The 18171-nt window shown below is 41.1% G+C and overlaps 1 protein-coding gene across 2 annotated transcripts in view; it reads right to left on the bottom strand.

The window, feature by feature from the left end:
• Window positions 1-18171, bottom strand: part of DAAM1 (dishevelled associated activator of morphogenesis 1) — a 163797-nt gene that overhangs the window by 64073 nt on the left and 81553 nt on the right. For both annotated transcript variants that reach the window (XM_069487326.1, XM_069487316.1), the window contains exon 3: window positions 14150-14239. In XM_069487326.1, coding sequence (XP_069343427.1) covers window positions 14150-14239 — 90 coding nt within the window. The remainder of the gene's footprint in view (window positions 1-14149; window positions 14240-18171) is intronic.

Here is an 18171-nt window from a genome sequence, read left to right as displayed (position 1 = left end):
CTGAGATTTTACAGTCCACTTCCCAAACCATGAGACATTTATTTTATTTATTTTAACAAGTCATTACTTTGGCAAAGCACTTCACAGCGTGGCATATGACTGAAGCCTAAAATTCTCAATCAATACAACTCCAACATCTGAAACCAATTTCATATGACAATTTCCCCTCATTTTCATGGCAAAGAAAAAGAAACATTCTCTAATTATTATTTTCAGAAGTGATACCACCCCATATTCCCCTGCAGGCAGGCACTCTGCTTATATGCGATGGTGTACAATGACATAAAACAAATTATTTCTACATAGCTTGTTAAGAGCCAAATCTTTGATCTACATGTCACCATGGAGTGTTACAGACCCAGGTACAATTTGGTCCAGTTGGTTTGTAAATTAACATGTTTGGACACACATCACTAAACCCTTATGCAGTGTGGAAATCCAATCAGTGGTGTCAATGGCCTTTGCTGCCTCACATCTTGCTACCAGATTTGCTGCTACCAGACCCTCCTTTCAGAATGTCATAAAGCAGGTTTTGATGTTCCGTAACCTGCCCTTGGGAAAACAATCATAGTGTGTTCATGATTTGCAATATAATGCTTAACAACGAGGCTATAACAAGAGAGGACCCTTTGGTAAACCGCAATTAAACTAAGAAGATAATCAGGGAAAACAGGAAACACACAAAGGCATATTCCATGCAGGGAAGCACCCTTAAAATGACTGAGAGAAATGCTAATACAGGGTTAAATTGTCCCCTAGAAGGGTCGTAACTGTATTTCTGATTTTAAGCCATCATGGACTCTACAATGTACTATTGAGTTAATGACAGCGTTTTTGGCAAAAGAAATAAAGAAAAGCATCATTTAGAACTTACTACTGTATCAGAAATATCGAAATAGGGAGACATGAGGAAGTACATCTTAGAAACTGAGAAAACAAAATGCTTTTCCTTCGCATAGGGATAGCTAAGAGGATTCCATCTTAAGTCGGTGCAAGACAAATGTTGCTCTGTACCACACTGAAGAATAACAGAGAATTTAGGACACTGTAATTTAAGGGTGGGATTCTTCGGTAGACTTTCTATTGTAACCCACATCTAGTGCCACAAATTACCAGGTTCCTGGAGTGTAAGGAATTTTGAGAACCCCAAATTAGAAGTATTAGTGGCACACTGTAACTTACTCTGAAAGCTCCAATGTTCTTCCTGTTTTTCAAAAGGAGAAATCCTGGAATGCACCAAGAATGAAATGGATTCAATAGTATTAGGTGTGCTGGAGCTACTCAGTGAAAAAGTAAACGTATACAGGAAAGGCACAGGAAAAGTGTATTTTGTTCTTCTTTGATATCTCTTCTAAAGGGGACATTTCTTTCCACTGATGTCTTTCATAAAACTATCTCCTGGAGCCGGAGGTGGTGAAGTCAGTCAGGCTTGTAGTCATCTATCTGTGAAAGTAGGTGCCACAGCATGTGCAGAGTCTGCTGAGAACCAGGGAGAGGCCCAAGGGAAAAGGAGCATGGAACATGCTACTTAAATCTGACTATAATCTACAGCCAAGAGGAGTCCTCAAGGACAAGGATAGCAAATATGTGCTACATATGCCACATTCCCCACTAAGTGTCATGGCAAACATTGCTAATCAATTACCACGCTATTTCTTATGGAGACCATTCATAACCTCTGAATGCTTCTCAAAGTGCTCCAGGCTTCCACCCTCAATTGTTCAGAGTTAGCAATCAAGATGTTTAAACCTTCTTGCCAACTTTGCTTGAGGTTACTCACACTCCACTCTCTAACCAGGGCAGAAAGCCACAGTCCTAAGGAATGCTGTTAACAAAGGGTATGCATTGGTCTGGCATGTCCCCTGTGCTGCAGGTATGTCCCCTGGGGGTCCATTGGGGTGGTGATAACCAGAATGGACAGTGACTTGTGGATTCTCAGATGTGAGATATAGCAATATCCCTCTCCATCAGACATACAGCTATCCCTGAGACCACTTGCTCATGTTACCTAGCCAAACTCACTCTGGGTTCCTTGGAACACTGTATAGTCCATTTTCATCCTACTGTAATTCTGCGTCTGAAGATTGCAGAATTCTGGAAACGAAATGGAGCTATGCCCATGTGCTTCAACATGCACAGGAAGAGGCTCAAAAGGCCTCGCATAGTCACATGTATTATAGAATCTTGGTTCCACAATAGCACTGTTGATTATGTGCTCTAGGACAAAGATGGGGTGCTCCAACATCGTCATGGATTCCTTTCCACCTCTGCAACCTCTGCAATTATACACCATGGAATCTGTCTTATACCAGAGCCATTAAAAGGAATCTGCTTAAGGATTAATAACTTGGGGGCCATAGATTGGTATTTGTGGCAGCTGAGAACCATTGCCCTCCCAGGGCTTCCATTCAAAGTCAAAGCTCCAGGTCTCTTACAGTGTCTGGAGCCAAGGCAGAGCGTTCTTCCCACAATGCGGCACCAACGTAGGCATGAGTGAGTGACAGGTGCCCAGTAAACACTTGCCGCCACTCGAAGGGGGAAAGTAGAGACTCACAGGACACACAACCCCATGACTCCACATTAATTGGGTTGTCCAACAAATATCTCTTACTTTTTCTCAGCTGTATATTGCTTACTTATTTTTTATAGTGTTTGATTATAAGTGAATGCAAACAACGATTGTTCTCTCCCACCCTCTTCCAGCTTGGTGTTCCCCAATTACAGGGAAAGCAAGACCTTGAGTAAAGAGGTATTAGTCACTGAAGAAATTCAAGTTCAGGTTGACTATACCCTTTATCCAAAATGCTTGGGACAAGAAGTGTTTTAGATTTTGGATTTTTTTTTTTTTTGATTTTGAAATATTTGTATCATACCTACTAGAGTTTAGCTTCCCTAATCTGAAAATCCCAAATCCAAAATGCTCCAATGAGCATTTCCTTTCAGAGTCATGTCGGTGCTCAAAAGGTTTTGGATTTTGTAGCATTTTGGATTTTGGGATTAGAGATATTTAACCTGTATTAAGAAGCACAAAAGAGAGATGGTATCCACTAAGCAGACACATGTTCACAGTTTTTACAGTGCTGTAAAGAACAAAGGAAAGGGGAGGGTGGGAGGAGGGAGGGAAAAAAAGAACAAAGCAAAGTATTTACAGACTGAAGAATCAACAACCCCCAAATCTATGAATTGACTTGTCCGTAGAAACTAGCTCAGAATTTAGGCATGTGAGATAGACAGCAATTTAAACCTCTCAATTTCTGAATATCCAAAGGAATGAAGGAGGAGGGGAGAGTCTCAAAATTTTTATAAAGAAATGCTCAAGATAAAGTTGCTCTAGTTAGAGGAAGAAAAAGAGATCAATTGTGTGATTCCCAGCCACCTCAATCTGCTGGCCTGTGCAGACGGGCTGATTCTGCACCTGTACTTTAGTCACCAACCAGGGAAATGGCCAATGCCTCAGAGGAACTTCCTGTGTTTGCTGATGGCATATATCAGTCAAGAGCTTGCTAAAGATGGAAACATAATTTGCTTAGTCTGGAACTGAGGCTGCAAACAGGTCTAGAAGAGAGGAAGAATGAAGCATGCACACAGAGCATTTCCTTTGTAGTGAAACCAAATAAACACAATATTGAGTGAATTGTCCATTTTTATATACTTTAACTATTTTGTACTTTTGTATGGCTTTATGGGTATTTGAATGGAATGCTTTTCATTTTCTAAATGTTGGGTTTTTGTTTCTGTTTTTGCTTTTAATGAACATGTTCTATTCCAGTAATTTTTATTTCAATTTGATTTGTGAGACACATGGGGGAAAACTGAAGGACTTTCGTGACAGTTTCTTGTACCAGAAACATTCAAACTTGTATAAAGTGATTGATCAGAGCAACAAGATATTTGTTCCCTTCTCTCAGACAGTACTAAATCTTCAGATGGCTGGCAACTAATTCACTGCAGGTATAAATTATTATAACCACTTGTGAAAGCAATTAAAGGTGAAACTGTTCCTATCAAACAACTCAGTAACTACATGTCTAGGTGTCTAGTCCAGAGATCTTGAGCATATGCACAAAGATGTTCTTCATAATACTTTTAAAATAGTAAAAAGGTAGAAATAAGCATTGTGCAATGGAGATAAAAAAATAATTAAACTGTGGCATATTTGTAAAATGCAACATTAGGGCAGTTAAAATGAAGAAATAGTATATATTGGTTATGAATATATACACACAGAGTAAGGTTATAAATATATGAGCAAGTAAAAAAATACATACCATCTTCAGAACAGTGAAGGCTTCACTGTTTAGGCTTCAATCATATTTATAATGTTTTATTTCTTTTTTAAAAAATGGAGGTGAATATGGCAAAATGTTAGCATTTGTTAAATATGCATAATTATTATATTCTGTACCTTTTTGTACATTTAAAATTTTCCCAACAAAAAGGAAACGATCAACCAGAAATAATGGTTTATCCCATGGCATTAACAGAAAGTTATCAGAGGTCTGTTAGTTTTCTCTTATACAAATTTTGAGAATGTCAATTTATTGGAACCTAGAATGTCTGCTCTGGTAATTAGGTTTAAGGTTTCTAACAGTAACAGTATTTGCAAATGTGCTGAAACATTCTTTTATTATCTCCCCAACACTGAATTTTGTTTTGCTAGCTTAACTTCAGAAATAACACAGCTTGAACACACTATTGAATTATAATGCTGCAACTTTGAGCAAATTTTGTGGCTGAAAGGGGCATTTGTAAATCTATCTCACTTCGACCTATTAACTTACTTATTTGTAAAAAGTGGCTTGCTTAATGAAACCTCTTGGTGTAGCGTCCTATATAGGGATTTTTCCCCCACTGCAAACAGCAGTAGCAATGTTTTCATCTAAAAATACTCGAGTCCTCTTATTTCAAAACCAAAGCTATTCATTAACCACTTACCTTTTCTAGGCAGCAGAGTAGGAATTTAAATTTTATTTAAAAAGTGGCGCAACTCACACACGCCCACTTTGCAGACTTGACTTCAGTTGGTGTTGCCAACTGCTTGCCAGGCAAACCCAATCAAGTGAGCATCTCCATGGGCTAGACCTGGTTAGGGGGCACTGAGGCAGCATGGTGGGCGTGTGGATGAGAAGAAGGAAGAAGTCGGGTGCAGTCTGACTTTCTCTGGGCCTTAGTCTTCCTAAACATAAACTAAGGGTGCTTGTGAAATCAGGTTTAGGACCCTACCCTGAAGATAAGGGACTGCATGCTGCTCACCATTGCCCTAGAACTTTTGCCATAAATGGACCTTCCTTTACCAATTTTTTTTTTTCATTTCCATTCCTTTATGCCTTTTACCAATTTCTGATGCTGATGGTAGCAACTTCCTTGCTCATTTCCCTTACCTACAATATAGCCTCCTAAATTACTACCTCGGCCTCTGAAATGTCCTATGGTTCAACACTTTTGAAATTCTCTTTACAGTTCTGAGAAAACCAGGCATCATCACTTAAGAATATAAAAATGAATCCCAGGTCGGCATACAGGTTAACAAGCGGAAGCTCAGTTCATAGCAATGTTACAAACATAGTCGCCATCATTGCCATTGACCATGGCAACAGCTAACATTACCATGCCCCAAGCTCACTGATAACGACTAAGTCATGTCATCTCACTTACTTTTCATCTCATTTTACAGAGGAGGAGAGAGAAATTAGAGAGGTTAAGTAATATGCCCCAGGTCATGCAACCAGTAAATGGTATCCTGCCTTCTCAGGCTACCCTTTGGATGGCCTTTAACTATGCAAAGTATTTCTCATAATTATTATTTGGCTTCTATTTACCTTAGAAAAAACAGTGTCACACATACATTATGCTACAGTTTAGAACAATTATGAGGGGCAAACATAATTTAGGAAATTTGCATGCAGATCCCTGAATTGAAAGGCTTTTGGAGATGATCCATCCCAAGGGAGGACCTTACAGAACCAGAAGGTTATACCCCAACAGAAGGCTCCAAAACTTGTCCACAATATTTTAGATTTATTCAATTCTCCAAGTGCTAAAGAGGAAAGATGAGATATGTTTTGGTTCAATCTATGGGCAAATTTCACTTACTGCTGCTTCATTAAGGAGGATGGACACCTGCTGAGAAGCAACATGTATGAAAATGTGCACTATTGAGCTCAGGACCACTCTGGATGCTACAAGGCAGAGGGGTAGTGGGGACAGCTGGAATCACAATTGGTCAGGCTGGCAAGAAAAAAAAATACCCTCAACTGGTATCATTAGACAAAGGGATTCCAGGAAGAGGAGGCAAACAAATACTCAAGAACCAATCGCCCTTTATTGGGACATAACTGGTTTGACTGCCAGAGGCAGAGAATCTCTGAATGAACAGTATTTTACACTTCAAATCTAAAGTTCACTGTTCATTTTTATAGGCTGGCTTTTGTAATAAAAAGAAAATAAAGAAAGAAGATAGGTCCCCAGCTTTGAGATGACACCCCTCCTCAGGCAAGGGCAAGGAGAAACACGCCTCCAGTGGGATTCTGGGCAGAAAACCGAGGGAATCTCAACAGGGCCAAGATCATCATGTTTCCAGAGTCACTGCCCTAAGCAGACAGATGGTATTAAAAACATCCGGGTGGCTTATGAATTCATCTTTGTTTTAATCCCCTCAGGGAAGAGTGGAGGGGACAGGGAGCCTAACCGACTCCCAGTGGTCCTGCTTCTTTGACCAAAACCCTAATACAAAATAAATTGCATGCATTTCTTAAGCAGAGCAATTTTATTTTTTAAAATCAGGAAATAAATATTTTAAGGTAAGAAGGAGAATAATGTACTACAGAAAATGTGGGAAGTATTTGTATAAAGAAAAAAATAAATCAAAGTAAATCAGCCACAATCCTCCCTAACAACTATTTGTCTGTTCACCTACCTCTATATATACACTTTTGTAAACTTTTGTTCACTCTAATTACAAAGTTTTACAGCAGAAATCCCTTATCCGTGGAAGATAAGTTCCAAGACCCCTCATCGGTGGATGCCTGAAACTGTGGATTAGATAGGACCAAATCCTATGAATACAATGATTTTTCCTATACATATATACCTATGATAAAGTTTAATTTATACAAGAGGCAGTAAGAGATGAACAATAACAAAATAGAACAATTATAACAATATACCGTAATAAATGTTATGTGAATGTGGTCTCTGCCAAAATATCTTATTGTACTATATTCACCTATTTTTGGATCTTGGTTGACCACAGATAAGTGAAGCCATGGAAAACAAAACCGTGGATGAGGAGGGACTACTGTAGCTTTTTTAAAAAACCTTGACATTACATGCTAAGCAGTTTCCCATGTCATTAAAATTTCTATGGAAACATGACTTTCTATTGGCTACAAGATACTCTGTTGTGGATGTGTACCATAACATGACTGTCCTCCCTTAAGTTGTTTACGATCATTGGTTTTTAGAGACAACACTGCAAAGAACATCCTTGCATGTATTTCCTCATCTGCATCTCTGATCACTTTCTAGAAGAGGAATGTTTCAGGCTCTGCATACATATTACCAAATGGTTTTGGTCACCATCTACAGGTCAATCAGTATCTTGCACGTAGGCCAAGGTTCAAAATATTTATCAACTGGAATAGCCTGAGCATCAGGGAATCAGAACCAATGATGCAGTATGGGAATAGGGTCCTGTGGTCCTGTGCTGTGCCATGCCAGGAGTTAGCCATTCAGTCCCTGAAACTTGGCGGAAGGGCCAGATTGGAAGGGTGATTTTTACTGGGAGGGCTTGGGGGAGCTCCACTTTACCAACTGGACATTGGTAATATTTTGACAGATAATACAGCTTCACTGGGGCATAGTGAGTGGGGCATACCCAGTGAAGCTGTTCATTACCCTGTGTTGGAGTTTCCACTTGACTTTCTCTTTTCCAGGCTGAACAAACCTCAGTTATCTTAGTCTTTCCCCACAGTGTCTTCATTGTTCAAAAGTTTAAGCCTCTTACAGATTTCCTAACAAGCCCTATAAATTATGTTTAGGAAAGATCAGTTTATGTCAACAGTCTAAAGTTGCTCCTTATGCAATGGTAAAAAGGACAAAGAACAAATTCGAATCAAAATAGAAGGTGTATAGTACATGCGAACATAGCTCCAATGCTGAAAAAGGAACCAGTTTCTAGATGATGGATGGGATGAAAGTAGGATGTCAGCTCTCACCTGCGTAACCAGTGATGGGTCCAAGTAGTAAGCAACCATCGTTTTAGCCTCACACATACCTACAGGCGGCTCACTCTTTCCTCTGTGCCCCAGAGCCTGTCTGCTTATCCTATCATGGAATGTATGACAGATTTGACAATCACTTGATTTTTATCTGCTTCTCTTACCACGACCATCTACTCCAGGCTTATTTGTTTAGTCATCCTCAATCAGCCAAGTGTCTGTATCAGAGAAGATACCTGATACACACCTAGTAAATCCCACACCAACTTGCCCTTCCCAACTGCATTGCTTCACTGAGTGAAACACCAGATACTCAAAACTTGTTATTTCTTACTGTTTCAGTCTGGGACCATGTTCAGATCTTCACCTCTCAATGCCAGGGAATACGCAGCTAAGACAGGGAGTTTCAGAGCCTGCAGATCCTGGCTGTCTTGCAGCTACTGTGCTTCCCTTATGTGGTCTTTAGATAGGTAGGAGGGAGAAATAGACAAATTTCATTTCTAATTATTACTGCTTCTGCCATTTTGTGTAAGTCCTTATCACATAAGAGCACAAATGCCAATTTGAACCCATCATCGAATTGAAAACTCAATGGCAGGAGACCAAACCAGGTACTTCTAAAGAAGTCTAAAAATATTCACATGAGTCTAGTTTTCTCCCTTTTACTGGCTTCCTCTCCCAAATCTTGACATCTAACAAAGTGGCTACCTGAAAATCCAATGCTCATTCTACTGTGTATTTAATCAACCCCAGTAAAATAGAGAAGGGGACCTCTAACTTCTTTTCCCTCTCAAATCTTCAGGCCCAATGTCCGGCCACTGTCCCTCTTTCCAGTCTACCCACAGCAGCTTCTCATTAGGGTGCTGGGAATAGCTAGAGGACTGGTGTCTCATCTCACCTCTTCATGTTCCAGCTGCTTTACTTGACAGTTGCGTAGAAAACTGATGGTTTCTTTTTGTCTTTAATTCCACTACTTTAGCATATGTTCCTTTAAATTTGTGTTTTGATCAAACCACTCCCTCCCTGCACTACAAACACAGGAGGGCCTCGAAGCTCCAGGAACTGAAAGAACTGCATCCTAATGATCACACACAATACAACTTTAATCTTTTTGTGTGTGCGGTGAAAGGAGAATTTCTTTTTGTGGGGAGGAGTGGAGAATTGTTCCAATTAGGATACACAAACCAAATAAAGGAATGAATGAACAGCACTAGTTGAATTTTCAGCCACCTTCTCTAGAATCTTCAAAATGCACCTAGCACCAGATCAGCAGTTTGTAGTTGTCACAATAGCTGCACCACATTTGGGTTGGCAAGATTCTTGAATGATTTAATTAAGCTAGAATCAAACATACACTCAGAAGTAGAGTAAAAATTTACCTTCCCTAAAGTAGATCTCAAAACATACAGAAATGTAATATGAAGAATCTAATACCACTGACTTAAGCCTTGGCTTTAGAGGTCAGAAACAAAGCAGCAAAAATTAGGCACAGCCATGAAATCCTGATCTTCGTTTCAAATATCTGATATTTGATATTTGATACAGCCAACAGTATCTGTCATCCCATTCGCTTGTTTTGCAAACTCTGAAGCCCAATAAGAGGCAAAAGTATTTTCTGGATACTTATAAGGACTGGTTAAGTGATACAACTAAGGACATTTATTCCTGGGCAGAACAGCAATTAAAGAAGGTTTCTTACTGTGCTGATATGATTGCTGTCGGCATAATACAGTGTATACACCACTTTATTTTCTCCTCTCTGAAGACCTACTCCTTCCTTTTCCCAGGATTTAAAAATCATGTTAACAATAAGCAAATACAGCATGGCCAGATGCCTTTCGTGGTCAGATGGTTCATTGTTTAAAAAGCTTCAGTTTAAAATCCAAAAGATTGTTAACAGATGCAGTTTCTGGCTGGAGACTGGGAAAAACCTCATTTAAACAAAAGAGTATGTTGTGATTGGAACTAAAAAGGGAATTACCTTTAAAGATAAGAACCACAAACATTTCCTATTTGAAAATACCCCCCAGCCCCACCAACAGAACCGTTTTTGGACCTTTCACGAAAGTTAAAAAATTTGACAGTGGATTGCTGTCTATGACGAACCATGGCTGACCAACCACCAGTAACTTTTACAGATTCGTTTGGACTTTCAACAAGGCCACAACATCCATCTCTTATTCTCCCCCAGATTACTCATTAGGCCAAGTTCCAACTTATTTCTTGCCAATCGTTTTAGCCCCAGAAATACTTTTGCTGCCTTCGTTTTGGCTCTGGAAATGGGTTTTCAACCAGAGACTTAAGATAGAGAAGTTTCACAAATGAACACAGAGCTTGATAAGCAGATTGTGGCTGCTGGGATTCAAGTCACTGCTGGATGGGAAAAAGCCACTTGGCTGAGCGAAGCTTGGCCCTGTCCTCAGGTCCCAGTCTCATTTGCCTCCACAACTTCTGTTCATTTTTACATGAAAAGCTTGCTTTTCACCAACTCAGGCTGTCTGTTTCTGTTGGCTTCAGTGGGCCCTTACTCTATGGCTTCACTATGTGTGAGAATGTCTGTAATGCCCTGGGTTCTAATCTTGAAAGATGGAAAATTTGAAGGAGCCATGGAGTGTAGCTTTCCCTCAGCCTGAGAAATGGATGTGGTTTGGCTTGCTGGTGATAAGCCTGATTTGAAAAGGCTACACAAAAGATGTTCCAAGGAAAATAATCTGTTCTTAATATTGAGGATGGCCAGCACGGGGCTCCATTCTGAGGATGGGCAACTGGTCACTTAGGGAATCACATTCTCTGAAAAGAGGCAAACATCAGCCTTTTTCTGGTTAGGTTTTCGTGTCCTCATATTCACTATGTCTTTCCCAATTTATTGCAGTGCCCAGAAAGTCCAGTTTCAGACCAAAAGCACAGTAAAGCTTTAACAGTGTTAGGAGCTCTAATCAAGAAAATAGGCCGGGCACGGTGGCTCACGCCTGTAATCCTAGCATTCTGGGAGGCCGAGGCGGGTGGATCGTTTGAGCTTGGGAATTCGAGACCAGCCTGAGCAAGAGCGAGACCCCGTCTCTACTAAAAATAGAAAGAAATTATCTGGACAACTAAAAATATATGCAGAAAAACTTTTTTTCCCGTAGCACTCTGGGAGGCCGAGGCAGGAGGATCGCTCGAAGTCAGGAGTTCGAGACTAGCCTGAGCGAGAGCGAGACCCCGTCTCTACTAAAAATAGAAAGAAATGATTTGTACAGCTAAAACAATATATATAGAAAAAGTTAGCCAGGCATGGTGACACATGCCTGTAGTCCCAGCTACTCAGGAGGCTGAGGCAAGAGGATCGCTTGAGCCCAGGAGTTTGAGGTTGCTGTGAGCTAGGCTGATGCCACAGCACTCTAGCCTGGGCAACACAGTGAGACTCTGTCTCAAAAAAAAAAAAAAAAAAAGGGAAAAGAAAAGAAAAGAAAATCCTTAGTCAAGCAATGCTACCATCCACTTTAAAGTGAGGCAGATATATAAATCCCTGGGATTCCCCAAAGAGTTAAAATGGCTTTCCCACTCAGCCATGCTATTGCTAAGTCACATAAAGAATCCAAGCTGTCGGAATGAAGCTGCCAGAAATACCAATACATTCCCTAAGATCTGTGCCACCTTGCCACATACTAGCAACAAGGGCCCATCTGTCAAAAACTGGGATTCTGAGGTCAGTGGCTATACCCGTATCCCTCCTCCTACAAAAAGCCAGCCACATCATGCACACTTGAGAGGGGGTTTGCAAGTGGACTGATAGGCCTGGAAATTGAAAAATGAGCAGCAGCTGCAAGCCCAAGTTCATTACTATCCTCCAGGGTTTGCCTTTTCTAATTTAAGGGGTAGTAGTTTCCATGATTAACTTTCAATTGCTGTCAAGGGTGTAATAAAATCTGGGAAAGAAGAAAACTTTCCCCTCAGTAAGCTGCTCCCATTTTCTTGCCCTTTTCTTTCCTCTAGTGCATACTCTCAATCCCTACTGTGCATTATTTCCTAATTTTGAGAAAAAAATCTGCACTAGGATGAGCCAAAATAGACAATGCCCTCTGTGTACAGAGGCACTTGAGGATTTCTTTCTCAGTTCTAGCGGTGGGTTTTTCAGATGCCAGTGGAAGAGTTCTCTTGTTTCCAAAGACCATATGATACCACCAGCTTCAGTACTGAACACAGTTTGTGTTCATTTTAGAATTCTTTCCTGTTCTATTATATATGTTCTTGAGCCACGACAATTAGTTCAGCAAAAGAGAAGTTTTCTGGTTGGTAAGAACGTATGCAAAAAGAAAGACAGAACAGGAGAAGAAGCCATTTATTTCATAAAAACATCTTACTGGATTAAGAACCCTTAAGCCTTCAATTTGGGCTGATCTGATTAAGGCTCAGAGATCACAGTGAGAGGTCATAGCTAAACACATCTCTCAGCAAAGGCCACCAGCACCAAATCTGACACCTAGTGTCACCAATTACAACTGCTCAGGTGGGAAATTTATACACTTTAAATTTTTTGACAGTATTGAGTATAACACTAATGACAATTCAGTGGTTCAGTCACCATAAATTCATTTCAAAGTATCAGATGCTGGAGTTACAAAGATGAATTAAGACCTGGTGCCTCCCCACTAGAAGCATAAAGCCGGGTGGGAGGGCCACACACAGAGGCTCCCAGAGAGTGAGGGAGAGGGGGAGGGAGAGAGGGAAAGGGGGAGAGAGGGAGAGAGAGAGGAGGAAGGAGATGGGAGCAGAGAGAAACTTTACTAACAGAAGGTGCTCCCAAGAGGGTGGCAAGTCCATTACACAAGGCAGCAAAGAGGGGGCAGAGGCGCCGAGATGCTAAGTGGGCAAATGGAGGGCCCCAACTGCATACCGGGCACCTAATTAAAGGCTACACTGACTGACACTGGTGTCTTGAAAAGACGCTGGACTGCTGTGGTTTGTTCCTCTCTCCCTGGGTCAGGAGTGAGCAATCCAAGTGTCTGCTGCCTGCTGCAGAGAGGCAGCCTCGCTCTTTGGCGCTGGCCCTGCCTCCCACGTGTCACATCTCAGGAACGTCTCTGTTGGGACAGAAGGGGAAGTAGCGAAAGGCGGCCATGAACAGAATTAGTCCCCCAAATGGGTATGGGGATAGCCTAAGAATCTGCCATGGGGTCTAAAAGACGGCAGAGTGAACTTTATATCAGGAGATAGTCACCACAGAGTGACACCTGGCACCGTGGATGTTAGGGAATAAGAGCTTTTGGTGCTTTCACCGTCCCCAATATCCATTCTCCCCATCTCATGAGGCAATAGAACCCCCCAGTTTCTAAGTGAGAAGTGACTGCCCAGAATAAAGACCCTGTTCCTTTGTGTGGGGTGTGGCCATATAACTAACAGTGGGATGTGAGGGGAACCAGGTGTCTAACTCCTGGAATGTGTCCCTAAAAGTGAAGGTGGGGGACTTTGTGCCTTCTTCCCCTTTCCGCTATCCTTAGTTTGGAATGTGAAATGGCAGGAGAGTCACCTTGGAGCACAAGGACAAGGCTACAGCTGAGAGATGGCAAATGGAAAGTTGTTAGAAGGTGACCACAGGGGCTGTGAACCCGCAATACTTGTCCTAACCCACCTGAACACACACTGCTATGTAAAGAACAGGGGAAAGGGCAGCCCTTTGTCTTGTGCAAGCCAATGTTATTTTGGGTCTCAGTTACACACGATTATTAGTAACAGTTGTAAGTGTAGGGGGGTCCAATGAAGTGCTGATGAACACAACATACAAGGAGTTTGGCACTTTGCTACACGTAACACCATGGCCACAACATGACACCTTCAGTCTGGTTTTCACATTATAACGAGCTGTCTGAGTTCTGGTGGTGAAATGAGAGACCAAAGGGAATCGAAAATGATAATTTTCTGGTTAACCGTAATCACAAGGAACATCTTACCTTTTTCTTGCTACAATATATTTGCCATTTTTTCTCAGCTGGAAGTGCAAACATAGCTTCCCTGTGTTTGTCTGTGAGGTCAAGTTCATCCTGAAAAGAGAGAAAATAATTAGTGTTTCACAGGTTAAATGGTATTCCTACAGGGAAAGTTATCATTATCATCAAGGAGAGAAAAAAAAAAAAAACACCAATACTTATTTAAATGAGCTTGAAAAAGACGTAGAAGCTAAGTTAAGATGCGAGTTACCATCACCAAGAAAGCACATCCCTGGCAGGGGGCTCAGCACTGAGCACAGCCCTACAGTTAGGCACTGACAGCATTATCCCAAGCCCTACCAAAGGCACTGACAGCATTATCCCAAGCTGCCACCTACGGCTGCACAGGGTCCCTTGAGCAGTAAAGGTGAGGGTTTGCTGGAGATGGCTTCACACACACTGACTCCCAGGCTAGGCCACGGAGGACTTGGACACCATGCAAGGGGGGAGCAAAGGCTGGGCTGTGGTGAGAGACTTGCTGTGTTTGGGGAACAACAGCCAGTTAGGCAAAGCGCTGAGTTGATGCAAAGGATCATCAGATAAAAGCTTTGAGAGGTAGGGAGTGACCAGTTTGTGGAAAGCCTTAAATGCCGGACTAAGGAGTTTATTTTCTCTTCAACAAGGTGAGCCAATGAAGTTTTGAGCAAAGGAGAGACACCCTCATTGCATAAACCTTGACTAATGTTTACTAAGTACTTTACATGCAAGCATTTTCTCATTTACCTGTAGTTCTCATAACAACCTTAAGAGGCCCACTCATTATTACATACATATTGTAATGCAACTGGGGGATATTTAGGCTGAAGATTGGACAAGTCACTTGCTCAAGACTGCACACTTGGTAAATGATGGGGCTGGGTTTTAAGCCCAGTGCTAACTCCAGAGTCCATACTTTTAGCGTATCAGATCAGTGCTTGGAAACATTAATTTTATAGTGGTCTACAGCTTAGACTGAACCCGAAAGGAAGGCAATTTATAAACATTAATAATTAATGAATAACAATAATGGGATAATAAATATAAAGTGCTTAGAGAACAGTTCTTGGTATTTAATAAGAACTCAAGTTACAGTTGATGGTATTGTTGGTATTGAGCATCTAGTACATTTTTATTCCCATAGAGAAAGTTAACTAGTTGAGGGTGGTAGATTGGTGGGTGTGAATAAGATTTTTTTTGAGCAATAAATTAAAGCACAGTAAGGTTTAGACCCCTGAGGAGTATAAACCAGTTACCCCTCCGACTGGCTTTTGTGGATATCTGCAGTTCTGCTACACTCGTGCACATGTAGGCTTAGAATATTGCCTTCGCATCTTATACTCCTACCTCCATTTAATCTTCAAGTCCTATTATTTCTCCCTTGAAAAATCTCATTTTTCCCTTTGTTTCATTCCCCACACTTATTTATGCCCTCATAACCTCTTCCTTGGTTTCTGGCAACAGCTTCCCACTGTTCCTCCTTGCCTTTCTAATCCTCTGCACTGGGAAAGGCCAGAATTCTCCTAAGGCAGTGGATCTCCAACCTGAGCGAGCACCAGAATCACCTGGAGGGCTCCTTAAATCACCCATCGCCACCACTGAGGATTGAACTGATCAGCAGTTGTATAAGAATCTGCATTTCTAGTAAGTTCCCAGGTGTCACTCATGCTCCTGGTAGGAACCATATTTTAGAGCCAGTACCTTAAAAATAGAGCCCCTGTGCTGTTTTGAGTTCCCAGTTCAAAAAATTTCATTGGTTTCACGTTGCCTAAAAATTAATTATCCCTTCCTCAGCCTGTCTTTTGAGGTCTTCCATTTATAACCTCAACTTACTTTGCCAGGCTTGGTTCTAGTTATCCCCTTACACCCTAGCTTGTTAACACCCACGCCTCCAGGGCCTAGCTGCGACCTAATACATGCTAGCTTCCCTGAGGAAGTTCTTATTCTTTTGTAAGAGAAACGGGGTCTCTCTTTGTTGCCTAGGCTGGAGTGCAGCGGCTAGGCACAGGCATGATCATAACTCACTCCAGCCCCGAACTCCTGGGCTTCAGCAATCCTCCAGCCTCAGCCTCCCGGAAAGCTGGGATTACAGGCCACCATGCCAGTTTCAGCTGGGGAAGTTCTTAATCTCGCTAAACCTCTACTTCCTCGCTTCCAGGAGGGGCACATCATTTCTCTTGCAAAGCTGCTGTGAGAATTGGCAACGTCAACTAAGCTTGCGTCAATGCCTGGCACAAGGGTAGTAACTATACTGTTGTTATTTCATCATTTAAACACAATCAGTCGCTATTTTCTTTTAAGAGCAAGGTAAATAGTTAAGTCACTAAAACACACACACAATATTATACCCTAATCCCAAGAAACTAGCTATTAAGAATTTCAACACAATGAGCAACCAGGGAACAAATGAAGGATTTTTACAGAAAATTCCATTAAACATGTTAAAAAATATTAGAATTTTGCAATACAGCTATTGTATATGTGAAGCAATTATTTTTCTTCCTTTCTTCCTTTTTAATTTCCTGTTATTCACACCTGCTCTCACCTATTGATAAATGGGGAAAATAATGGTGACATAAATCACTTCTCAACAGTCAGGTCAGTTATTCAACCAGCTCAATAACATGTTGCTTAGTTTTCGGAAAAGGTTTTAGATTTGTGTGAGGAAGAATAGCACTATTAATAGTGCATCCTTTATTACACCACAACACCGTTTTTGCTAACTGAGCAGACATATGAAGAAAAGTGTGAGTCCTAAAACCTAGAAATTCACAGCAAATGGTAATAATATTACTATGTTTTGCTGTTGGAGGTAGATAACTTCTTCTGAGATGTGGAAATGGACCAATTTTGAATTGAGAGAACACAGATGAACTAGGACTTAGGGGCGGGTGACTTCATGCAAGAAGAGAATTTTTATAGAGCAAAAAAATTAAAAAATTGCTATAGGGTCTCTGAGTTACAATAAAAATATGGAAAAAAATAAATGGATACTGATAACAGTTAACAGCTAACAATTATTGAACATGTTCGTGTACTTAATAGTAGTGATTTATGTGGATTAATGTATCCTCACATCAGTCCTATAAAGTGGGTAATATCCCATTTTTCAGGAAAGTAAGTCATAAAGAGGTTAGTACCTTGCTAAAGGCAACAAAGCTAGTAAATAGTGGAGGAGGAACTTCAGTTCAGACTGTGTGGTTATAGAGCCTATGTTCTTAACCACTACCCTGTTCATTCTGTTAATAGATCAACAGGTAGGTAGAATCACGGCACTGACAGAACCATGAAAATGCAACCAAGTGTCTGTTAGCAGAAAGAGTGGGGTTTTGTTGTCAGACATCCCTGAATTCCAGGTCTGGCCTTTATGGGTTATGTAACCTTGGATAAGAGGTTATTCTGAATTTTAATTTCTTCAGCTGAAGACAAAGTAATAACATACTCCTGATAGTTACCTCCAGGATTCATTACTGCAACCAAAGAAAAAATTTTTTCAGTGTCTACTAAATGCTAGGCATTCTGATAGCTGCAGGGGACAAAGACGTATCACAGGGCTCATATCCTCGTGCCAGCAGAAGGGAAATCTAATAATCACACTAACCCAGGGATGATCACACATTAAGCTGAGTTTTGAGAGCCCACTTGTTGTTTGGAAAGGGGGGACAGTGAAGGTTTTCCCAGGGAGTAAAGGAGCACTTGAGATAAATAGGAAAGAAACAGGTCGAAAGCACTGCAGACAGTGACCAGCAGACTTGAAAGCCACTGTGAACTTTGTTCTTTATCCTAAGAGTAATCAAAGGTCACTGGTGGATCCTGAGTGAGGAGAATGACATAGGTTAAATTAGGTAATAATTGGGAGTGCCTCCTAGGCACAATGCCCGGAGTATAAGAAGACCTCCATCCCTCCATTCCAAAAGTGTCTCTGCTCTGACTCATTCTATCGCAGTAACATGCTGAATCGAGCATGCAAGACTCTGAGAGACTATCACAGCCTTAAGAGATCAATCAAC

This window comes from Eulemur rufifrons, chromosome 2 (genome assembly GCF_041146395.1).
Source record: "Eulemur rufifrons isolate Redbay chromosome 2, OSU_ERuf_1, whole genome shotgun sequence".
Taxonomy (NCBI): domain Eukaryota; kingdom Metazoa; phylum Chordata; class Mammalia; order Primates; family Lemuridae; genus Eulemur; species Eulemur rufifrons.
The sequence above is the reverse complement of the archived record's forward strand: the minus strand, read 5'-3'. Positions and strand labels throughout refer to the sequence as shown.